The 25,753-nt window shown below is 39.6% G+C and overlaps 2 protein-coding genes across 13 annotated transcripts in view; one reads left to right on the forward strand and one right to left on the reverse strand.

The window, feature by feature from the left end:
* Positions 1–15,981, reverse strand: part of ccdc57 (coiled-coil domain containing 57) — a 19,394-nt gene extending 3,413 nt beyond the window's left edge. The window contains exons 1-14 of one of the 12 annotated variants that reach the window (XR_008950688.1): positions 15,712–15,980; positions 15,140–15,266; positions 12,525–12,635; positions 11,815–11,923; positions 11,277–11,375; positions 11,036–11,142; positions 10,834–10,908; positions 9,943–10,110; positions 9,411–9,573; positions 7,710–7,917; positions 6,782–6,846; positions 6,304–6,511; positions 5,357–5,465; positions 4,901–4,996 (exon numbers count right to left, since the gene is read on the reverse strand). Coding sequence is in view for 8 of the 12 variants with exons in the window: in XM_057033654.1 (XP_056889634.1) it covers positions 4,901–4,996; positions 5,357–5,439; positions 6,304–6,511; positions 6,782–6,846; positions 7,710–7,917; positions 9,411–9,573; positions 9,943–10,110; positions 10,834–10,908; positions 11,036–11,142; positions 11,277–11,375; positions 11,815–11,923; positions 12,525–12,635; positions 15,140–15,266; positions 15,712–15,934 (1,842 nt within the window). In the remaining 4 variants the exon portion in view is untranslated. Of the gene's footprint in view, positions 1–4,439; positions 5,466–6,303; positions 6,512–6,781; positions 6,847–7,709; positions 7,918–9,410; positions 9,574–9,942; positions 10,111–10,833; positions 10,909–11,035; positions 11,143–11,276; positions 11,376–11,814; positions 11,924–12,524; positions 12,636–15,139; positions 15,267–15,711 lie in introns of those variants that run through there. The other 11 variants (XR_008950690.1, XM_057033681.1, XM_057033654.1 and 8 more) reach the window with 11 other exon arrangements.
* A 118-nt stretch (positions 15,982–16,099) lies between these two features.
* slc16a3b (solute carrier family 16 member 3b) lies at positions 16,100–25,324 on the forward strand. The gene is made up of 6 exons (XM_057033763.1): positions 16,100–16,236; positions 21,313–21,547; positions 21,632–21,775; positions 22,723–23,309; positions 23,698–23,878; positions 24,179–25,324. Exons 2-6 carry the CDS (start codon positions 21,325–21,327, stop codon positions 24,442–24,444), a joined length of 1,401 nt encoding a protein of 466 aa, XP_056889743.1. The 5' UTR covers positions 16,100–16,236; positions 21,313–21,324; the 3' UTR covers positions 24,445–25,324.
* Positions 25,325–25,753: the final 429 nt, after the last annotated feature.

A 25,753-nucleotide genomic window follows, 5' to 3' on the forward strand; every position in this document is an offset into this window, starting at 1 on the left:
AGAGCGAACGACAGATTGTGCAAAACACGTTTTTATTATTCTGTCCTTTTTAGTGTGAGTGTGAATGTTAGTGAATATAGTTTAATTCATTGTGTGTTTCGTAGTTTTATTTTAGTTTAGTGAGTGCGTGTGTGAGTTTGTGGGGCAGCCGACCGCGTGCAGCCATCATGGCGGCCAACACCGGCTTAACCGGGTTAAGCAGGAGGCACGGGGTGAAAGCGGGAGCGGGCTCCATGCTCAGTGTGGAGGAGGTGGCTCTGGCTGCGGGCCAGGGAATCGGCCACAGCTCGGTGAAATCCACCGCCCGCGTGAACAGGGCAGTGGTGCTGTTCCTGGAGAAGGTGGAACAGGCGAACAAGTTGGTGGAGACGGGGATCACCATGGGGGGGGCAGTTCGTCCAGGTGACTCCGCTGGCGTAGCCGGCAGCGAGGATTACCTTGCCCAACGTGCCGCTGTTCATCAGCGACAAGTTCCTGGCGAGAGAACTGTCCGGACATGGGAAGATGGTGTCCCCCACTAGGAAATTGTTATCGGGGTGTAAATCACCGCTGTTGAGACACGTGGTGTCTCACCGTAGAAAGGTCCACATGGTCCTAAACAACAGGGCGCAGGAGTTCAATTATCGCTTTGTTGTCTGCGTGAACGACTTTGATTACATTATGTTTGCAACCTCCTCTGCCCTTAAATGTTTCAACTGTGGCGAAGAGGGACATCTGGCCGGCGGCGGAGCCCGCTGCGCCTAACCCCACGGCCCGTTCCGGCAGCGAGGCGTCGGTGGTGCGGTGCCGAGGGGGCCCCTGCTGTTCCGGATGGAGCACAAATTGAGTCGCAGGCGGAGGGAAAACGGAGTGAGTGTGTGCGTGAGACTGAGGTGAGTGGAGACAGGGAGAATGTCGAGATGGTGGTGGAAGTGACTGGCGAGAGTGGTGAAGCAGGGAAGGAAATGGATGGAAGCAGGGAAGGAAACTGGGGTAGCTGTTGCTGTGTTGTGTGGGTTGGGTGAACTGGGGAAGACTGGTGAGGGAATGGGTAAAATATGTGAACTGGGTGAGGCAGGAGAGACGGGAGACATGGGTCAAACAGGTGAACAGTGTGCAGCGGTAGGTGGAGTGGGGCAAGTGACAGGTGAGCGTGGGGTGCCAGGGATAGTGGCTGGCGAGCTGGGTGAGGGAGGAACAAGCACAGGTGAGGTGGGAGTGAGCACAGGTGAGGTGGGTGAGGGAGGTGCGGATACAAGTGAGGGCAACAAGGGTGTGTCTGAATGGTGGCCTCTTCCCGCAAAGCGGTGAAGAAAGCAGAAAAATGTCATGAAGGACGGTGGAGGCGGGGGGCTGGACGGCTGGAGGGTGCAGCCGCTGCCACAGTTACTAGTGACTATGATTACATGTCCGACAGCAGTGAACTGTCAAACACGGTGGCGGACAGTGAGAGGGATGATTTATACCCCTCAAGTATGATCAAGAGTTTTCTCACACAGACCAAAGGTATGAGGGGCTCTGATTTGGGGATATACTTCCCCGACAAGCTCCTCTTCATCCAATTGGCGAGCCATTGGAATAAACACAGGGCGGCGTCGGACCTCACCGACGTTGAGATCTTTCGGCTGAAGAAGCACATGGGCAAAACGAGGAAACAGCTCAAATGACTGTCCAACAGGAGCACCAGCTTGTCGGCTGACCGGCTGGGAAGGAATGGAGCCCCCCCCTGCTGGAGCCTGCTTAACGAGCCACCACGGAGGAAGAGGACCGGGGACCTCCACTAGAGGGTCCTACATGGAGCCGTTGCCCTGAACGTTTTCCTCTCTAGGATGGATCTTGCTGTATTGGACCAGTGCCCGTTTCTGTGCCAAGCGAGAGACAGTATTTCGTGTGTACAGTGAGTGTGAGAGACCCACTGTACTTTCGAATGTTGTGAAAGGTGCTTTTAATGGTTCTAATCAATTGCACATTGAACAACTCCTTGTGGAGTAACTGTTTTTGTTGATTCTATTTATTTATTTATTGTCAGTGCTGTGTTTTCAACAGGGTGTGTAATTTGTAAATAAAGTATTGTAAAATCTGTTTCTTTCTTTCTGCTGGTGGTGGAAGGAGTGTGAGCGGGAGAGAGCGAGAGATTGTAAAATAACGCGTTTTTCCTATTCTGTCCCTTTCTGGGTGAGTGCGAATGTTTGTGAATATAGTTTTATTCATTGTGTGTTTTGTAGTATTATTTTAGTTTTTAGCAAGTGTGTGTGCGAGTTTGTGGGGCGGCCGACCGCGTGCGGCCGTCATGGCGGCGAACAGGAGTTGAGCAGGGTTGAGCAGGAGACACGGGGTGAAGGTGGGAGCTGGCTCCATGCTCAGTGTGGAGGAGGTGGCTCTGCCTGTGGGCCAGGAAATCAGCCACAGTTCGATTAAATCCGCCGTCCGCATGAACAGAACGGTGGTGTTGTTCCTAGAGCAGGTGAAACAGGCGAACAGGTTGGTGGAGACGGGGATCACTGTGGGGGGCAGCTCGTCCAGGTGACTCCGCTGACGTAGCCGGAGGCACGGATTACTTTGTCCAACGTGCCGCCGTTCATCAGCGATGAGTTCTTGGAGAGAGAACTGTCCCGACATGGGAAACTGGTGTCCCCCATCAGAAAATTGTTATCGGGGTGTAAATCACCGTTGTTGAGACACGTAGTGTCTCATCGGAGACAGGTGCATATGATCTTAAGCAACAGGGCAGAGGAGTTTAATTATCGTTTTGTCGTCTGTGTGGATGACTTTGATTATGTTCTTTTTGCAACCTCCTCTGCCCTTAAATGTTTAAACTGCGGCGAGGAGGGATATCTGGCCAGGGCTTGTCCGATCCGCCCGGTACCAGACGTGCCGGCGGCGGAGTCCGCCGCGCCCGACCCCGCGGCACTCCCGGCCCGTTCCGGCGGCGAGGCGTCGGTGGTGCGGTGCGAAGGGGCCCCCCGCTCTACCGGAGGTGGCGAAAATGGAGTCGCAGGCGGAGGGAAAACGGAGTGAGTGTGTGCGACTGAGGTGAGTGGAGAGAGGGAGAATGTCGAGATGGTGGTGGAGGAGAGTGGCGAGGCGGGGATTTAACTGGGGTGGAAATTGAAGTGTTGTGTGGGTTGGGTGAACTGGGGAAGACTGATGAGGGAATGGGTGAATCATGTGAACTGGGTGAGGCAGGAGAGACCGGAAACTTGGGTCAAACAGCTGAACAGTGTGTAGCGGTAGGTGAAGTGGGGCAGGTGACAGGGGAGTGTGGGATGCCAGGGTTAGTGGCTGGCAAGCTGGGCGAGGGAGGAATGAGCACAGGTGAGCAGGGTGAGTTGGGTGTGAGCACAGGTGAGCTGGGTGAGGGAGGTGCAGGTACAAGTGAGGGCAGCGGGGGTGTCTGAATGGCGGCCTGCTCCCACAAAGCGGCGCAGAAAACAGAAAAATGTCATGAAGGACGGTGGTGACAGAAAAGCTAGACAGCTGGAGGATGCAGCCACTGCCACAGATAACAGTGACCAAGAGTACATGCCCGATGCCAGTGAGCTGTCAAACATGGTGGTGGATAGCGAGAGGGATGACGTGAACCCCCCGAGCATGATCAAGAACTTTCTCACGCAGACTAGAGGGGCCCTGATTTGGAGATATACTTCCCCGACAAGCTCCTGTTCATCCAGTCAGCCGGCCATTGGATCAAACATAGAGCTGCGTCGGACCTGACTGACGGTGAGACCTTCCGGCTAAAGAAGCATATGGGCAAAGCCAGGAAACAATTGAGAGAACCGTCTAACAGGAGCACCAGCTAGTAGGCCTACCAGCTGGGAAGGGATAGTCCCCCCACTGCTGGAGCCTGTGTGAGAGGCCACCACCGTTTTTCCTCTGTAGGATGGATCCTACTATGTCAGACCAGTGCCTATTTCTGTTCTGGGCGAGAGACAATGTTTTTTGTGTGTGAATGTTTGTAAAGGACACTTCTGGATCAATTGCACAGTGGAAAACTCCCTGTGGAGTAACTGTTTTTTGTTGATTCTATTTATTTTGTTGTCAGCACTGTTTTTTTAACAGGCTGTGAATTTGTGTAAATAAAGTGTCTGTGTAAAAATAAAAAATAAATCTTTCTTTCTTTCTTTGATAGTGTCAAACTGTTCTTGCAGTTTTGTCAGACATGTACAGTACATGATGTCAATCCCCTGTTCAAACGCATTCAAAAATGCATTGGAGCAGGGGATTTACGTCCCAAACTGGAGGCCATTTAAGGACTCTAAACTCAGCTGTGATGTTTAAATGATCCACAAATATTATTACACATTAAACCCATGCTGTATGTTCAGAGATTTTTGCACATCTCATTTGTAGGAATGGGTATTTCAGTTACTGTTGCCTTTCTATAAACCTGCACCATTCTGGTCATTCACCTTTAACCTCTACGCTCAACATCAGCATTTTTGCAGAGAACTGACACTCAGTGGATATCTGTTTGGATTTTATGGTAATCCCAGTAAGGGTTGGGCAGGAAAATTACAGCTCAGTAGGTTACAAAATACTCAGAGTGGCTCATCTGGCTGCAACAACCATTACACATTCAAAGTGACTTAAATCACCATAGTAGTACTTTTCTGAACTTTAGCAGGTCATCTTGAGCAAATCTATACATGCCCAAAAGAAGTGAGCCGCTGCCAAGTGATTGGCTGATCAATATTTGCATTAAAGTATGTGGTGAGACAATCACTATGTTTTTTTTATCTTTTGTTTCTGTAAAGCAACTAGAGACAATTTAACAGACACTATAAATAAAGATGAGTTAAATATTGTAACACATGATTCTATAGCTGTGTCCTAAATAATGTTTAAACAGAAAATGTGCTGTTAGGCACAACCAGTATAATTTATATCATTTGAACTGATGATTTTAGGATTCTGCAGTTACCTCTGGCCCCTCTGTCTCCTGAGATGGAGGATTAGCAGCTACTTCTTTTGCAGTTGCTTCTTCTTGTTCAGTCAGATGTGATGCACTACCTCTACACTGAATGAACAAGTAGATAAGTGCCAGTGGACACTGCAAAACCATCCATCCATCCGTCCATCCATCCATCCATCCATCCATCCATCCATCCATCCATCCATCCATCCATCCATCCATCCATCCTGTTTATATTAAATAAGTAGACAGGAGGGTTTAACTTCCAGAAGTCAAAGAAACAGTCCAGGGACTGGCAGATGTACCACTAATTTACACTAACAAAAATAAGAGAAAAACATTAAAAACAGACATTTCAATTTGATATTCAGTCAAGTTAACAGACTGAGAATGAGTAATGATAAACCAACTATGACCTTTTAAAAAAACCTCTCCTGAGGGTCATCCAGCAAGTGAAGCAGATACCTTTGAAGTGATCTGGGACTGATGCTGCTCCAGATTTTTGAGACTGCCGTGTTGTTCTCGTAGTTCTGTGGACAAATCCAACTCTGGAACATGTCAGATGAGATAACCTCTTTCCATCATCACACAACAAAACAAACAAGGTTCGGGATTAGGAGTTATTGGGTAGGTTGAGAGCAGTGTCTTGATTTGTCCTCTGATTGAGGATAAAATCCTCCCTCTAAGATGTCTGTGTAGATTCTCAATCATCCAGGTCATTGTATCCAAGGTAGTTTTCTATGTCAACTGGACTGGGTTTCTTCTCTTGAAAACGTTTCGTCTTCTATCCAGAAGGCTTTCTCAGTTCAGAACTGAAGAAGCCTTCTGGATAGAAGGCAAAACGTCTTCAAGAGAAGAAACCCAGTCCAGTTGACATAGAAAACTACCTTGGATCCTCCCTCTAAGCTCAAAGGCAGTGCTTCAGATCTCCTAATTTCTTTTTTCACTCTGATATACATTGCCTGCTGTTGGACAATGTCTTTCAAAATATTTTCCAAACAATTACATCTACCATAGACTCCAATGGCCATGTTTTTCAAATTTGATATGAAAAATATAACTAAAAAGCATGACAAAAATTACTGTAGCTTGATATTGTTTGCTTTAAAAGTATGGACAGAAAACATAAAAATATTCAATAGTAAAAATAAATAAATGTTAAGACAATAATCAGATGTTTAGAAGAAACAATGTCCAATGGTAATTCAAGAGGATTGAGGGATGTATAGAAAGATTCTATAACCAGATTAATGTTGGATTTTATGCATGCTGCCCCACGAGACTTCATTTGAGTAATGCCAAAAAAAGATTTAAAATGACATATTTTCTACAGTCTTACAAAAATACACGTAACAGTGTAAACAGAAAATGACAAACTAATTCAGGCGTGTGTTGTGTGTATCTGACAGCACCTTTAAATCCAGAAGATGACTTCATACCACGGAGGCGGTTGCACATCTCTATCAGGTGTTGTTTCTCTTTGATCAAACGGGTGATGCAGAATGCTGCATGCTTCAATCTAGCACGCGGGACAGGATGTCCTTGCACATTTTTTAATTTATCACCCGAAATTAGATGAGAAGAGTGCTGTACCCTCAAATGTTGCTTCTCTTGTTGGAGCTGTTGGGAGGGAAGAAGGAAAAACATAGTAGAATTACTGCAGCAGATACAGTAACTTATTATGTGACCGTCATCATTTCTGCTAACTGGTGAAATAACTCGTAGTGGTCCACTGATTTACTCTTCTGATACAGTATACTGAACATTAAACGGTGATTAATGTGGGAACATTAAAGCACAGAAACATTAAAGGTTAGTAAGTTTACTTTCACCAGACTGGGCCCAACAGGTCAAATTATTTTAAATTTTAATATGTTGACATTTTTATACCTTTTCAGTACAAACTAATGGCATCAAAGAAACACTGTTGTCGTTTTGTCTTTGCCACAGACCACCTGCGGATAAAAACAATTAAAAAAATGAGACAAAATGAAGATCAGTTGTCTACAAAATGCAAATGGTAACAAATGTCATGCAACATTCAACATATAATGAACTTTTATTGCCCTGACATAATGCTGTTTATTTCATGATATTTACTTAAAAGGTATTCATGGTTTCAGAAATTCTTGATTTAATTAAATTCAATATTAAGACCAGGTTTTTGACTTACAGCCCTTTTAAACATTTCAGAATCAGAATCAGATTTATTTATTGCCATTGTTCATGTAGTACACAGTATTACACAAGCTCGGAATTTGTCTCGGTGTGACGCTGCAACATTCAACATAGAGAAGACAATAAACACTAGAATAAGATAAATAAGATAAGACATATATATATATATATATATATATATATATATATATATATATATATATATATATATATATATATAAATAGTAAGGAATAGGTAATGTGTATTCCTATATAGGTTCCAAATAGGTAATGTGTATTCTGTCTCAAAAGTACTTAATAAGGCCATTTTTAATTTCTTCATTAACCCTTTCAAACACGTTAAGACCATTTGAACACATAAGACCCAACTTTAACATATGGTATTTTTCTATTCTATCAATGCTTTTTTGATGCCTTGTCTTCTGTCAATGTGTTGTATCTACCTTGTGTTACAAAGATGTATCTATCTATTAAAAATAATAGTGATGAACAAACAGAATTCTCAGCTTGACTAAAGTCCTGTCACTGAAATTTAGGATAGGATAATTCCAAACTGAAATCATTTACACATCACTGATTGTGAAAGCAGCGCTTTAAGTTAAACATAAAATCTGGTGCAATTATAACAGAAATGACCTACCTTGTTTGTGTAAATTGGATTGTGGTGAGAGATGAGTGGAAATTTCAGCAGGGAGTCCATGATAACTTTCCAAAGGCAAGGATGCCTGTGACTGCACCTGGTACTGCAGTAAAGCCTCCATGTCTTTTCTCATTTGAGACACCACCCCCTGTAACTCTGCATTGCACTCCTGCAGATTATAGATCTTGTCTGGAGCTGGGCTCAAGCACTGTAGATAGAAAATACAATTATCTGCACAAGCTAGAGGACAGATCATGCCAAATTCTAAAGATAAAAAAGGGAAAAATTTATATTAAAAATGTTCTTTACGCTGTGAAACCATTTAAAAATGGCACTGGGAACACAATTTTTGCTGAGTTGCGTCTGACAGCTGTTTTGATCAAATTTTTGGGTGTGGAAATGTCAGTACAGTGGAATTTTGCTTATCTGGAGAGTAAGCTGTGGAGAAAAAAACTGACTGCAATTTTGAAATCAGATAATTTTAGCATAAAAATCTAACAGAATTGTTTTTTCAAATTGTTCCCTGGTGTTATTCATATCCAAAATGCAACAGCTTCCAAACATTGGGGATATTAAATGGGAAAAAAACAAAATATGATTATTCATAAAACAGTGAACTGCAACTTATGATAGCACAAAGATAGTATATAATATATTTAATCTGGGAAATGTCGCTGTTTTTACTTTTAGATGTCAACATGCGTAAAAATGTCAATCATCTTTTCTTTTCAGCTGCTGTTGTATCTGTGTACATGTATTTATGAGACCCTCTCAGAAAGTTGTTACATGAGTTTAGAGCTCCATACTGTAACAGGCAGTTCTTGCCCTTTCATGTCAATGCCTAACTATAAGTCCATGGGTGGACCTGTCTATCCAGTATTTGTCCAACGACTACAAATTTACTCCCTGGATCACACCCTGATTCTGCAGTGTCTGAAGTATAACACCAGGGATGACACCTGGCTTACACTGACTACTTTAATCAACATAGAAAATAGAAAAGCATGTACCTTCATCAAGTGGATAATAACACAAACCTCAAACCATTTAAATGCAAAATCTAATATCATATCTAGCTTACTGGGCAAAAAAAGGTTTTAGCGTTTGAGGCACCTTTTGGGGTAACGGAGAGGGTGCTGGAGCCTGTCCCAGCTGTATTTGGGCAAAGGCAAGGTATAAACTTAAGAGTACCCTGGCAGTGCTCTGAAGGTGCTCCTGGCACCTCCTCTTCCTACTACTAGAACAGCTTACATGTTTTTTCTACACTGGAGCTTGAACTGAGAACCCTCCACTTCTCAGCCAAAACAACCCCTTCAGACTGAGCTAACCCCCATTTGGGATATCTGTTGATGAGAATATTTTTCTCAAGAGATATATTTGCCAGTCAAATGCCATGTAATGTACAGTAGATATCCATTATTCATGGAACTCAGTTAATTCCTCTCTTATACACTTATTTGCCAACAACAACTAACAGAATCATTTTGGTTTATACTAAGCTGATAAGGGTGATGAGACAGTCAAATCTCGAAGATCTTCTCTCTTCTTCACCTCTTCTTTGGCCTAACAGGAATCCGAACATTAACGGATTTATTGTCTTCAACAACTTTAAATAATTTTATTAGTGTAACTTTAACCAATAAGTATAGAACACTACTGTACACACAGATGCACGCACAGACACACATACTAGACACTGACCTGGTTTTTATTCTGGATCAGTCCTTTAATTAGCTGCTGATTCATATGGTTGTGTTCTGTCTTCATGTTCTCACAGCATTTTTGCCACTCAAGTTCAATCTGTGTTCTCATTATTTCCAAGTTCTTCTCTCTCTCTAAACTAGCACTTAGCTGCTGTTCATACCTAATGAGGAAAAAAACAGATCAGTATAACAATGCGAATAAGGAAACTGAGAGAAAAGAATAAGAATTTTGGAGTATTAAATGCTGTTGAAAAAGAAACATTTGTCCTTTTATTTAAAGCTTCAAATCTTATTCACTCAAATTGTTATGTTAGTTGAGATAAAAGTAAATGTTATTTATTTATTATTACATGTATCAATATTGCTTGCCTTTACAATATTTTCCCCTTGTAGAGGTTTGAAAGGCTACGCAGGACTTTTAGACTATAGTAGCGTTCAATAGTGACATCTAGTGGGAGCAACCAAACAGTTCCAAAATGTGCTGTATACATGATTATGCAAAGAATATGCAAAAAATAAACCAGTCTCACCAGTGGACTGTCTTTTCTTTTTTCTTGAGGGTGTCATGCAGAATTTCCATATTTTTTTGTAATCTGACAATCTGTTTTTCAACTTTTTGCAGATGGTGTGATTGTGCACGACACTTGATTTCCTGTTGGACCTCAGATTCCTTCAGAGTCTTGAGCACATCTTGATATCTGAGAGAAACATTAGACAGTTACTTGGATACAAAACTAGTTATTATTGGACTAAATAAGATTGTATATTGCTTATCTATCTGTGGAAAAAAAACTTGCATTAATTTTATGTTTTAGTAAAAATGAAGTAAAGCTGTCTGGTTTGGAAGGTGGAAGTCATTGACTGTACTGTTCCCATTAGTGTTCTTTGAGTATTTGATTCATAACAAATTAGTCGAATCTAATCAATCAAGATTTTTTACCTGTATTATCTCATCCATTGAGACGTGTGCTACAATGCTTTATTGTTTGAGTAGTGTGTCTGATGCTATTAAATGAGGTGGAACACCATTAATATCAGCTGCTTTGAGGTCTAAAGTACAAACAGGACCTTGATGCTACAGAAGTAGCTGTCACAAGGAGAAGATATCAGCAGTGTAGCCAGATATTGTGCTTTAATTTTGTACAGCGCAAAGAAAGTGAGGAGGAAACATAATGGAGCTCAAAAGCTCATATTACTGCTCTTAAAATTACAGTATACTGTTATATGGTATATCAGTATAACATTTTTTGTACCATGTGGATTGAATCACTAATTATTTTCTGCAACTTTGACCGCTTATGCATAAATGGAATGTAGAGACCTGTGTTGACTGTCTATCTTTTAAAACACTAACTAACTAACTAACTAACTAACTAACTAACTAACTAACTAACTAACTAACTAACTAACTAATAACTCACTTCTCTACATATTTCTCCTCCTCCACTTTCATTTTCATCTCCATCATTGTCAGCTTTTCTTCAAGATCATTTATCCTGGGAAAGAAAATTCACAATCAGTGCAAAGGCAAACACACTCACAGGCACCCCCCCCCCCCCCCCCCAACAAACACAAACACAAAAACAAACATAAAAACAAACAAACACACACACACACACACACTTGGAGTCCTTGACAGAAGAGATATTCTCCATGTGCTGCTCTTTGTGTCGCAGTTGAGTTTGTAAGTGGTCACAAAAATGCTTTGATATTTTGCGATCTTGTGGTGCCTGCAATAGAGTTTGGCAGCCAACTTTAGTGTGTTCATACAGCAGTTCAATCTATAGAACATATATAACATAATAGATAATGATTTTAGAGGTCTGTCAGAAATATAGTGCAATAACATATCCATTGTTCTCACCTTAAGATCCTGAGAGCTCAGCAAAGCCTGCAAATCATTCACTTTCATGTTAAAGTAATGTTTGTGGTCATGTAGCTCTTTTTGAAAAGCTGTCATTTCCTGTCGAGGATGATACATATTAATTCAAACATATTCAATATATTTTTACAATACCACTAGAAAAATCTTCCCTTTATATGGATAATGGCAAATAGTTAAAGTAAATAGTTTTTAAAAAGAAACCTGAAGTTAAAACATTTTTCTGACAAAATAAAGTGGTGACAATAATAAACAATTTAAGCTCTCTAACTGCCATGACAATCAATCATTGTTTCTACAAACACAGTACCGGCATATTGTGATTCCATTGAAATGTAGTGTAGTAGTGAGTAGTAGATAAAGTAGATATAGATTTGGGCTATCTGTCACATTGATTATATAATAAAATATGATAACCTACATAATACAATAACCTAAGGCATTATTCTTTATTTCTTGAGCAAGTAGCAAACTGATATTTTTCAAACGCATAAAAAAAAATCTGTTGAATGGATAAAACCTGTCTCTGAATGTTCAGCTGTCTTTCCAATTCATGTATTTTGTTCTGCAAATCACATTTCACTCTTTCATAATCCATGGTTAGTTTGTGTACTTCATCAGTCATACAGCTGCCAGAGAGAGAGAGAGAGAGACAGAGAGAGAGAAAATGAATAGACATTAAACAGCTTCAATCTCAAGTAAAAATTAATCATGATGTAACTATGGCCTAAAAAACAAAACATTTTCCATTTTCTCATTCACAAAAATCCAGAATCATCACTAACTAATTCATAAACCCACTTTAGCCGAGGTACAAATTATGGCAAACTGTATTCAGATATATCTGCAGTCATTCATCCATAGCTTTTTGAGTTATGTTGCTTACAAGCATCAACAGAGATATTTTGTCACGAATCAACCAGCAATGCCACAAATGACCAGCAAGAGGTAGATTTGTACCATCTGTATAGTACCACAAGTGTACTATAATCTAGCAGAACTGTAGGAACATTCATAAACGAGTGTTGATATGATAAATCATATTTCATGCATTTACGTCGGCTCTATTGTGCTATTAACTCTTTCATATCCAAGCTGATGCAGAAAATGCAGGTTGTGACAAAATTCTGATTAAGCTTTTGCACAGGAATCAGCATGTGAGATTTAATCAATACCTGCTAATAATAACTATAAGCCCATCCTATCAAAAACATGCTATGGTTGACTCACCAAATGATTTTGTTCAGATGTAAACGGTACTGACTTTTGCAGTTCCCCTTCTCCTTCTCTATAATGTGCATGTGTTTGTGATCCCCCACCTGTACATGGTGCTCTTCCTGCCTTTAAAAGAAAGCAGTCATTCATTGTTATAGCACACTGTAGTTAGCTTGGTCAGTAACTCTATCTGCAGCCTGCAACTGTTATACAGTATTAGTTTTCTGAATACTTAGGGATTAAAAATCATGACAGCTGCAAACCAGCTTCGTCTTTGTTGTGTGAATCAGTCACATACAGTGAGTATTAATAAACAATCATGGTATAAATGACAGATGAATACAGACAAATTTGAATGTCAGACACTTGGACCACATCAGAGGACAGTGGGGAGGCAAATCTGTTTTTGCTGTTATACTTTATGTTTGAACAGGTGGCCAATGTACTTCTGTGCAATGAGATGTTTATGTAAAATAGTGTTTGCAAAATGTAAAAGAAAAAAAATTCCCAATGTACATGGACTGGACTGTAGAGCCTAAGATAACTCTACCTGTTTTGGTTTACAACCAGAGTTTTGGTAGTTAAATTATCATATTGCGCCAGTTCTCTATCTCGTTCATCCAAAATGGCCAGGTTGAAAAACAATGAGTGACATAATTTTAAACCTTGATAAAGGAAAACAAACACGCTTTCAGGAATGAAATAGTTATTTACAGTTGTTTTAATCCAAACCAAAACAGAATTTATATTATGTATTATACTGAGATGGGATTTTTGATCCAAACCTTTGCATAAAAATGTTTTTAGTTTTTTTTAAAGGAAATCTAGTTTCACCAGACAGAAATTTGCAAAGCATAAGCCTACTTTCATTGTTGCATTTTGACCGCAGAACAATAGAATACAATAAAAAAGAAAAGTCTGGAGACATGTCGAAGGTACTTTTGATAATCCACAAAGCTCACCTGCCTTTGGTTCAAGACACACGTTTCAAAACATTTGCAAATAAAACGAAAGTTATCTACATTCAAGAGGGTGAGGAAATTTCCCCTTTTCTTTTCATTCAACAGCTCAAATGTTGAAACTGATGTCATGTAAACTTGATTGCTCAACTTTTCCACATTTATTCAGGAGAAGCAATTTTATTTCAAATGCATTACACAAAAATGGCTGAGCTTTACTTTAAACAGCACCTAAAATACATATAAATGTAATGAACACATTAAAACATTGTATTGTATCGTATCATCACATTTTTGCAGTGCACTAATGATGACATTACATCACTAAAAGCATATATTTAATCTCTTATATCACTGCATATAGAAAATCATTGCTTTGGTCACATACAGTTTAAGAGGAATTTTAAAGATTTCAGGAAGAATTTGGCCATAGTTTCAAGGAGAGAAACAGCTCATCAAAATCTGGGAACCTGTTATATGACTATTACGGCGGCCAAAATTAGTGTAGTCTAGTGTAGCTGCAGTTTAGAGTATCCTTCAGTGTTCTGGCAGCCACAGCAGTTTGGTTATGCTTCACATCAACACTGCAATTTTGACACCTTATGAGAGAGCAACTGCTCATAGTGCTCCTCTATATTATTTAAAATTACACAACCAGTGTCAGCGTTGAGCTGATATATTAATTGTGTGATGCTGCTCCCTATATAAAGTAAGGAATATGGAAGAAGTAGGGGATTTTAGAGCATTCGTCTCCATTATACAACAGGTCTCAATGCGGCTGGATCCATTTTGTTTAGAGACTTGACAACAGTGACTGTGCATGCCTGTCCTTAGAGGAAAGGACAATGTATCCTTGAGTCCAAAATACTCTTTGACATCTGGACTGGTACTCCTGTCCTGTTAACCAGACAACCACTGTGGTTAACATCAGTGATCTTGATACCCCTCAGGACCCACAGCCAGAGCCTCTAGATTAACCCCCCCACCCCCGATCCACTTCTGCAGCACCTTCCAAGTACCTAGGGCTGCAGAGGCCATCTCCCAGAATGCCTCTGTCTGGCAGCTCCATAGAAGTCTCTCCAATATGTAGCTCATCCAGATGAGGTGTTCCAGTGTCCAGTGCTTCTAAAGCAATTCCTACATCTAGCTCTAGTGTGTCAAGGTTCTTAAATCCGCTTGTGGTCTGATTTGAGCCATCAACATATGGCAGTTTTTTCACTGTGCCCAGATGTAGCTCATCTTTCTGAGGGTCTGGGACTTTCCTGCACTCATCCAGATGGTCTTGGATATTCCTCTACTTTATCTCACAAATCCAAATGGGGCTTTCTATGGAATGAGACTCTTTTTGGGTTTCTGTTTGGATTGCACTGTCAATCTGTCTCCTCCTCATTACCTTAACACCTATTACATGTGCCTCAATGCTTTCCTCTCCTTCCTGTGCGTAAAAGCTGCTCTTTCTTTTTGTGCTAGATTACCTTCCAAAGTGCTTGAGTGCTTCCATGAATGAAACAGAGAAGACAGTAGTAACAGTTTTCCTTGTATGTTTCTTTCTTGATTTACGTTTAGTTAAAATTTTGGACTTTTTTTTGCCCCAAGGAAACGTGCACATTTTCTGTTTTATAATTAAAATAAGACATTTCTGATACTATGGCTTGGTGGATGAACAGATACCTGTAGAAGTTGCACTCGTCCTGGGCCTTTTTAAACTGGCTCACAGCTGAAGGTAGATCCTTCCATTCCCTGTCTTTACTGGCCAACTGGACCTCCAGGCTTTTGCCTGACTGCATGGCTGACCTACCTGGGAATATCAAAGTACTGGTCACCTTGAATACAATACATAGAAGTGACAGTAATACTACTGTAAGTTTGTGACTGAAATGCTGATTTTGTTTTTGTTAGTTGAATTGACTGAAAATATGCACATGTATTCTTTTAAAGTTGCCTGGTTGTTGTTGGTTGATCAGAAGGTTTATATAGTATTTACTGTAATATATTTAATAACTTGAGATAAGTGTTGCTGAAATTAATATTGATGTAATAATTAAGCTTCAAATTGTATAGCAGCTAATTTAAAATAGCTGGCAGAGATGGAGACATGGTATGGAGCTGTGCGTGTATGCATGTGTTTACGTGTGTGTGTTTGCGAGTACGTACATGATACGCACACGTTAATATTTTTAAAAGAAACAAGACAGAAACAGAAACAGAGCCTGCCAACGTGCGTTCTTGCCTAGTTTACTTACCGCGTGTGTAAAATGACAACAGGTTTGTGGCCACCAAACTCAAGCTAATATATTGCTTCGTAAAAATCTGACTTCCTTCTTTTTGCATCAGGTTTCCATGGCAATAGTGCATCATTCTAAGTATTCCCCCACTACAATCGTAATCAATGGTTCCTAAATTTATACAACGAACACTTGAAATGAGAAAAATGTTTATGTTTAACGCATTCAAAATTAAATTCATTATCAAGATAATTTAACAGAATAGCAGGTATAATTAACTTGAATTATGAATTAACTTAATACATTTTAGAAAATCTATCATTTATAGCAATGATTAAAATTGGATGCAGATATGCAAATGAAAAACGAATGAATGTGAAACGTCTTGAAGTCAGGCTGGAGTTTCTTTTTCTAAAACAAATGTCGGAGGCGGAGCTTTTGAGAACTATGGGCTGAATTTCCGTGTTAGCGTCTCTGTGGCATAAAGAAAGCGCACACGCAAGTTATGAAAACGCATTCGTGAAGCAGAGAGCATCTCAATAGGTATGAGTCGTTTCTTTCTATGAACTCTTTTATTTAAAAGTTCGTATTTCAGAGGGACTGAGATAGTTAGCCCTTTACAGAAATGACTGTGCCTTAAAATTATTATTATTATTATTTTTTTTAAAAATTAGTTCGGCATCTGTCGCTTTGATTATTGAGGCGGTTGAAGGTTGTCAAAATTCTGCGCGTCCCACTTCACATCAACAAAAAGTATTAAATATTTTCGAAAATCTCTAAAAATCCATTATATAATCTTTAAATGTATTGGAATACATTGAGTTGGTAAAACGTGTTTTCTAAGATAAAAATAAGATGAGATGGCACATTAACTATGAGTATAATAAATGTGACGCACAAGTCTGCCTACGTGCTCTAGCTGTGGTACACGTCGTGCGTGTCTGTTCACGTACCACAGAATCATAGATTCCGAACAATTCTGTATTTCTTCTTTTAAAGGTGTTTGTCTTTTTTTACATATGGAAGTGAAAACTCGATGAGCCAATAAATCCGTTGTTTAATTGTTATTCAATAATCTTGACAGATCCTTTAGAGCTAACATAAGTTATAAAATGAAATAATTGGATAAATAGAACCTTATGATATTCCAAAACAAATAAACAAACAAAAAACCAAACAAAAATCTAAACATCATGATAAAGCTAATTTAATAGTAACTGTAGCTTTCTGATACTGTGACAGATTGTTCTCTCCATTCATTCAGTTATGGCTTTAAAACTTTTCCTTTTTAACTTCACATTATAAACACAAACAGTTCAAAATGTGTATGCAATCGAAGTACAGTCTATATACTTGTTAAATATCAAAAATAACATTTTGGTGTTCGGACAGTGCTGCATTTTGTGCTGTGACATTGTGTTTCATCTCATTTGCTATGTTAGAATGCTTCTGTCAACTAACAATGACATGTAAGGGCAGATGGAGTCATTATGGTGCCATCAATGCTCTAGAACATGTCCCAATATTTTTTCTGGATCCCATCGGCATTAGCATTACATTATAGACAACATCAACCCAAGATTATTTCAGGATACCTGTGAGACATACTGCATGGGCACAGTGATTCACCATTTTTTAAACCTTAAAGTAGAACAACATCCTGATCTGGTAGAGTCAAAAACTGAGAAATTGCTAATGTGATGCCAACAGGAACTCAAAAAGTCACAGCATATCTGATTTAAGAGCTTGGGAGGCTTTTTAGATTTTTCTTTTAAGAATGATGTCACTAAGAGCTACATTTAGTCTTAGGATTCTTTGTCAATTTGGGACCAGATCTTTAGCCAGACCCTTTTTCTAACTAGCCTCATGGATAACTTGAATGGTGCTCTCCAGGGCCTAATTAATTTGGTGGCACCAGCCAAGATTCAAAAAGGCTCGATAGGAAGTGGTGTAATTTTAGGTTAGAGATACATTTTCAATGGTGGCACAACATTTTTTCAATATATCAGGCTAAAATGACTGCAGCAATGGTGAAGTAGAGTAGACTAGTAGAGCCACTACTAGAGCCAGAATACCACAGTTATTTTTAGGGGTCTTCGATTTTGATGTCACTACTCCTTAATCAGGATAGATCTCTGAGTTTGAGTCCAACTCACTAGTATATCGGACTAAAATTGTTACATACTCTAGACCTACTACATGCTCATTGGATCCTTTACCAGATGGGGTCATTATAGGCAACTCTGAGAGCCTGTGTTATCAAATCTGCATTTGTCACTAACTTTATAACCTTTTTTTTGGTAAAACAAACAAACAAACAAACAAAACAACAGGTCTTGATCTTCATCAGTGAATTTTAGACCGGACTCTTTTGAAAAAATTGTCTCAGAACAACTCATGGAATTTTTCGCAATTAATAATCCTTTTGAGCCACTATAGCCTGTATTTTGTTCAAACCACAGCACTTACAATGGTGCTGCCTTCTAATGGCAGCTGACACAGGCTCAACGCCTGATATTCTACTATTGGACCTGAGTGCTGCCTTTAAGGCAGTGGTCCACTGTATACTATTGGACAGGCTTAATAACGTGTGCATCTCAGACAGAGTGTTTCAGTGGACCGAAAGATCTCAAAGTGTTGTGCTAAACAATGTGTTTTCTGTGACTTGGACAGCCAGATACCAATACATATTTGGCTCCACTGGGCTACTTGTAACTACCTGTAACATTATGCACCAATTAAAATAGTCAAGTTTAAGGCCCGTCTGATTGCTGTGAACAGCTGGATGTCTGAAATTTTTATTATTAAATTCGGACTGGGATGTTTGCGATTGGCCTGTCAGGACTAAATCGTCTAAATGATAATCTTGTATTGACCTTAGATGATGGTGTCGAACAGTGCAAGGAAATTGTTAAAAAACTTGGCACACCTTTGATCAGAATCTTGTATTTTTTTCCTACCAAAGAGAGGTGGAAAAAATAGCTTTCTTCCCAGTTCATGTCAGAGCTTCTACTCCAAAATTATAAAGATGTGAATGGCATTGTCCTATTGTAGTCCCATATGAACCAGCAAGGTCCTTAAACTCAGAGAACTTGTTTGGGGGCTGTACCTAGAGTCAAAAAGACAGTGGGTGCACGGGCTTTTCATTTCCTTGCACCATCACTTTAGAACTGTCTTCCACTGCATACTGGGCAGGCTTCAGAAGAAGTGTTCAAAGCAAAGCTGAAGACCCACTAGTTCATGTTCAATCAATCAATCAATCAATCAATCAATCAATCTTTATTTATATAGCGTCTTATACAATCAAAATTGTTTCAAGGCGCTTTCCAGAATCCCAGGGCCTGACCCCAGACAAGCAACAGTGGCAAGGAAAAACTCCCCTTTAACAGGAAGAAACCTTGAGCAGGACCAGGCTCATGTAGGGGGACCCTCCTGCTGATGGCCGGCTGGGTAAAGAGAGAGGAGAAGAGGGAGGACAGGTAGAGGATAGGATAGGTAGGAGAGGAGAGGGGTAGAGGAGAGGAGAAGTAGAGTGAAGGAGGAGGAGGGGAAAGAGGAGAGGAAAGAAGAGAAGAGGGAGAGGAAAAGGAGAAGGAGGGGGAGAGGAGAGGAGAGAGGAGAGGAGAGGAGAGGAGAGGAGAGGAGAGGAGAGGAGAGGAGAGGCACAGAGCACAGAAACACACACAAAAAATATGATGCACAATCACTTCAGCGGGGCCGGAGGTCATTATGCAGCTCAGATGAATGTTGCAGATGAATCATCACTTGTGATGCACTATGTACTTTTTGTTATCAGTTACTGTATTTCTAAGTTTTATCTCTTACCTGATCTGATTTGGATTTTAAAGTGCTATATAGATGATGATGATGACGATTATTATTATTGTAGAGAAAGTAAAATAAATTAACAGAGTGATACTTAGAATTTGGAAGAAATAAGTTGTGAAGATGAAAGAAATTGTCTTGAAATAAGGTTTACTGAATGGGAGCAGTGATTCCAGCATAACCAAAGTACATGTATGCAGGGCCAGCATGAATTCTGAGTCATTCATACCGAGAGGTATATAAGGTGTATGATATGTGGGAGATCAGTTGATGGCTCTGACAATTTGTGGGGCCAACCAGTCTGTCTTTAGCTATCCCAAACAGAGAATGCTTTTATTCACAGAGGCAAAAGAAGATTGGCAATGGTTTGTTGCCACCTCAGCACTGTTTTGTCTACAGAAGGAGTGGATAACAAGATCTAGGACTTGTTTCAAAAAGCAGGTCAAAACCTGAGCTCTAGATTGTCCAACACTGAGCTGTCAAACTCAGAGGTTTTGGTCCTGTGTTAAGAGTTAGTTCAATCAACTCTGAGTCAAAGTTTGTGAAACTTGTGCATGAGGATCTAAAAAAACTTATCTATGCACCAGATAACATGATTCACCATGGCAACAGGTAAAAACAAGCTTTGATGGAGTTGGACACACTGCTGTGTCCACCTATATGCAATGAGCTTCTCATTAGCCAATGAGACCCTGTTAGGTTGCTGTGTTGCTGTGGATCTCTTGACCAATTGACCAGTGTTGCCTGTGACGATAGCCAGACAAATGTGGTGGAAAAATGAAAAAGCCATGATGGAAGTAGAGAAAAGAACATGAATGGAACCAGCCGCACAACTGCAAACGTCTCGATTACTCACAGAGGAATCACTTAATGAACCACAGAGGAACAAAAGACTTCGAGTTATTTTGCAGTTTGTTGTCTGCCATTTATTCCCAACACACAGTATTTTAAAATATTTATGCTAACCCCACCCCACCCCACCCCTCCCATCCAATTTTCTTTTCAGAAAGGTATTCTCAGGGTTTGTTGAAGCAACCCTACCAGCAAGCAGGTTAGCTTCCCAGTGTATGTTTCCCGGGTAATTGTCTCGGAGTTACGCTGAACTGGGTTTGGGAAACCAAAAAAACAGTTTGCCCTCATCTCAGGGTTGACTAACAGGGTATTCACACTTTCTGTAGTAGGCCCCCCAGTCACAGAGAGCAGATGAAGGTGTCAACTCTGCAGCACATGTCAGCTGGCACCATCTGGAAAATTCTTGGGCTTAATGCCTCGTGGTATTCAAATGATATGTGTACCTTTTTGCAACTGCCTTTAGTGCAGCTATCTTTGTGTAACTACCTTTGGTGAACTATTATAAACTGACACCAGAAACTCCAGACTACTTTACATGCATCAGCGATATTGCTTTTTGCATTCCCTTTCAAGAATTTTTCCAACTACCGGTAGTAATATTTTAGCATCCAGTTGAGAAGTCCCTAATGGAACATTACTGTTCACCACTGTTGTGTCTGCTTACTGTTGTCTGCTGTTTGTCATGTTTTTGTGGCCAAATCCTGCTCAGTAAGTGGCACTGATACAGTGAAACATGCAGTATATTACCGTAGATATAAAGATATATAAAAACAGTCATTTTGATATAACTCATACAGCATCTAGAATGAAAAAAGTATTGTCAAAGCTACATGACATGATAGTAGAACTACGACTTTGCCCTGTATAATAGATTAATGAACTTATGACCTATGTAAATAGTGCTGATAAAGGATTTTTGTTGTGATTTTATCAATTCCACAGTCAGAAAGCATCATGGGAGGAGCCGTGGTTGACAATGGACCTCCTGGAGTAAAGGCACCCGATGGAGGATGGGGCTGGGCCGTGTTGGCTGGCTGCTTCATCATAACTGGGTTCTCCTATGCTTTCCCTAAGGCAGTCAGTGTTTTCTTTAAGGAACTGATCGGGGAGTTTGATGTTGGATACAGTGATACTGCCTGGATCTCATCAATTCTGCTGGCTATGCTCTATGGCACAGGTAACACACAAAAATGTGAAAAAACTAAATATCTAAATATCACTTTTCATGGCATTTATGTAAATCAATATGTCTGTTTTAAAGGACCTCTATGCAGTGTGTTAGTGAACAGGTTTGGGTGTCGACCTGTTATGATGGTTGGAGGGCTCTTTGCCTCACTGGGAATGATTTTGGCCTCTTTTGCCACGAGCATCATACACATCTACCTCAGTGCTGGAGTAATTACAGGTAGAGTCACAACTTTCAGTGTAACCTGAAACCAATAACAATGATCATTTAATTCAAGGTATTTTAGAACAAAATATTATTTACATTTTGTTTGTGTACTTGAATTTTTTAGCGTTCTTAAGATAATTTAAAAAGGTACATAATGATTGTTATTATTGTGCTGTGTATGGTATGGTTGCAATCAAGCTAGGCAAAAAAAGAGCATGGTTTAGGGGGAAACCCTGCTTGGGAAAGGCACAGTTTGCTAGTGCTAGTGAGTGCACCCTAAGTCAGGCTAGTCAGCCAGTAAACAATATCCAGGCCATGAAGAAAAAGAAGATGAAATAATTCGGTTATACCTGGTTTATTGCTTGGAACACAGAGAGTGATTTAAAACCGAATAAATATAAATTACAGGTAACACAACAATAACCAATTAATTAAACAATGACTTCTGATAAACACTAGATACAATAGTATAGCATAACAGTCTCTGCGTGCGTCTTCTCTTTCATGTACGGTAAATGGGTTGTGTTATGTTGTCTTTTGCGACATATCCTGAACATAGCAGCCCAGGAAACTGTTGAAATAAGATTTTTTTATGATTTAAACCATTAGAGCCTGTGAGTAAAATATGCAGTTGTACTGAGAAAAAATATATATACAAGTAAAATAGATAATAATTATTAGTCTATCTGCAACATCTCTGCAACATCTCAACATTTACAAATGAGGTATTTTTATCAAGTATTATCATGTTTTTATTGTATATTTATTGTGAATGTTGTATATATTCATACAGTATATATTATCTTAGCAATGATTGGCTGATATTTAGTATTGTGTGAAGTAGGATTGCGTAATTATTGTGATTTTCCTTATGTAAAACATTGTGTTGTTCTGTACACCAATGTTATTTGTTGTATTGAAACCCTAATAATTCAGTGCCATTGTATATATCTCCTCAGGTCTGGGTCTTGCATTGAACTTCCAGCCCTCTCTGATAATGCTGAATCGATACTTCAATGTAAAACGTCCTCTGGCCAATGGCCTGGCAGCAGCGGGCAGCCCTGTGGCACTGTGCTGTCTCTCCCCACTGGGGCAGTTTCTCCAGTACCAGTATGGTTGGAGAGGGGGGTTCCTCATTCTTGGAGGGATTCTGCTCAACTGCTGTGTATGTGGTGCCCTCATGAGGCCACTCTTGCCTGATAAGAAGCACCAGGCAGCAGAACAACCAAAGGACACTCATTCAAAGAGGAAACTTATAGACTTCAGTGTTTTTAGGGACCGTGGGTTTGTTATTTATACCCTGGCTGCATCTATTATGGTCCTGGGCTTGTTTGTACCTCCTGTATTTGTGGTCAACTATGCTAAAAGCCTTGGTTATGAAGACACAAAGTCAGCGTTGCTCCTCACCATCTTAGGATTTGTTGATATGTTTGCTCGTCCTGCTTCAGGACTCATAACAGGTATGAAGTGGGCACGGCCCAGAAGTGTCTACCTCTTGTGCTTTGCAATTGTCTTCAACGGATGCACGGACATCATTGGATCACAGGTAACAATGCAACTGTGTGATGTGTGACGTGTGTACTAAAAAAAAATCTATCGATCTAAAATCTATTCTATCAAAGGCCAAATTAATATAATTATTATTATTATTATATAATTAATATAATTTACCAATTTAGCCTCTCTTCTGTAAAGCTAGTTCAGCTATAGTCAAAATAAGTTGCTATGGCAACTAATAAAAGGGTAATAATTGTGTATCATCCCCAGTTTCCGCAAAGCTGAATTGACCATCATTTTTCCAGTGGCCTGCAGTATGCTGGTTATCCATATAAAATGATACTGTTCAGCAGCTAGAGTTTCTTGAAATGCGTTTTTATTCACACTTTCCTTTGCAAAAATGTCATTTTCATAAATTTGCCATCTCTTTCTTGCAGGCTAGCAACTATCCAGGATTGGTAGTCTTCTGTATATTCTTTGGCATATCTTATGGCATGGTGGGGGCACTCCAGTTTGAGGTTCTTATGGCTATTGTAGGGACAGAGAAGTTCCCCAGTGCCATCGGCTTGGTGCTACTCGTGGAGGCTATTGCTGTGCTCATAGGTCCACCTGGAGCAGGTCAGAACAGAAGGACACACAAATTCTCACATGAATCTGTTGCTTCAAGACTCACAGTATTTTTGGCATATTTTTTGCTATTTAGTTCTGTTTTGCCCAATTTTGGGGTATCTGTTGAATAGAATAAATAATGTCAACCAACACATAACCCCCCCCCCCTCCCCCTCAAATACAAGGGTTTAATAATGGTAAATGATGGTTTCATTCATTAGAAAATGGTCACAAACTAAACAAATATGAAAAATTCCAAGTGAAATTAAAGTGTATATTTTGGCTTAATTTTGGTCTCGTTCTCTCCAGGTCACCTTTTAGATGCCACCCATCAATATATGTATATCTTCTTGCTGGCAGGCTGCGAAGTCGTACTTTCAGCCTTTGTCCTCACTCTTGGTAACTTCCTGTGTATAAGAAGGAAACAGAATGAAAGAAAGACAACAAAGAGTACAGAAGAGGAGGGGCTCAGTCAGGAAGGGCAAAGAGATCAGGATAACAAAGAAGAAGCAAATGGACAAGCTGGGGAGATGATAATTTTAAAGGAATTGGGTAATGAGGATACCCAGTTATAACCATCCATTATGCTTGTGTGCAGTTCTCAATATTTTTAACTGTCTGTGACACTGAGTCAAAGATCATTTTTAACAACTTCAACAACTGTAGCAATAGAAAAGATTGAATGTTAATTTCTCTGAATAACAGAGCTATACTTTTAGTTGATATATGTTGATCCTGTACACATCCAAGACAGTTACACAACTCTTTTCCCACATCGCAGTTCCATTACATCCTCCAATGAAACTAGTTAGAGCGTATAATTTATGTTTTGTCTCAAAAATAGTGTTTTTTTTTACCCCTCCCACGTCTTCGGATCTCTTTAACCAAATTTCCATTAATAAAGTTAAGGAATTAGCAGTTACTAGAAAACTGAAATGAGATCACAGATACTGTCACTTATCACATGCAGGGGTCTAAAAACCTGTCACATAGAATTTTTCAAAAGTGTACCTGTGGCCTTTTGTGTTGTTAATTTTAAGTATTTAGTAAGATTGAATGTCCAATGATTGATCATAATTTAAGTCAGCTACATGTATGTTGTTTGATGCTGTAGATGAGTTTGTAGCTAAGAGTTTTCTTTTTATGTTTAATGGTGCAACTCTCAGAAGTGTCTGTGCTGCTTTGTGTTCCATGTATGTTTAATTTAATAATGGGTTTAAATTCATTATCATTACATGTCCAAAAATGTATTTAGTGCAGCACATTTGAGGGGAAAAAAATCCCAACAAAAACACATGTTGGATGTTTCCTGCTATTTATCACATTATTGTTGACATCTTAAAATACTATTTTTGTATTGCATTTTACAGGCCTATTAAAAACTGTAACGGCCTCTTTTTAGGAAGAACTAATTCATTATTTAGTGCAATAAATAAAAGACAAATGTAAAATAAAGTGTAGTCCTTTTATTTACATGATGATGATATATCATTTTGATGCTTAAAAACAATGTGACAGATTGGGACTGTTTGACTCGCAAAGATTTAAAAAAGAATGACAAATAACTTTTACAGTTGAAGACATTTCTGCAAAAATAATGTGCATTCCTGCCAGTGCATCTTGTTTTTATAGAACTATATATGTGTGAAGAAAGTTTGAATTAAAGCGGAATCACCACTGAAATTAGTGAGAGCAGGTTACCAAACAATACAGATCGACAATTATTCTCACATCATTTCAGGACATATTATTGTTTGTTCTAAATATGAGTAGAGGAACAAGCATGTCTATTAGAGCAAGAAAACTGTTGTCAGTGACCCAAAAAAGAAAACAGAGTTCGTTTTATGCGCTGTCTTTTTTTTTTGAGGAAGAAAAAGAACCAGA

The sequence above is a fragment of the Takifugu flavidus genome, chromosome 1 (genome assembly GCF_003711565.1).
Source record: "Takifugu flavidus isolate HTHZ2018 chromosome 1, ASM371156v2, whole genome shotgun sequence".
Taxonomy (NCBI): domain Eukaryota; kingdom Metazoa; phylum Chordata; class Actinopteri; order Tetraodontiformes; family Tetraodontidae; genus Takifugu; species Takifugu flavidus.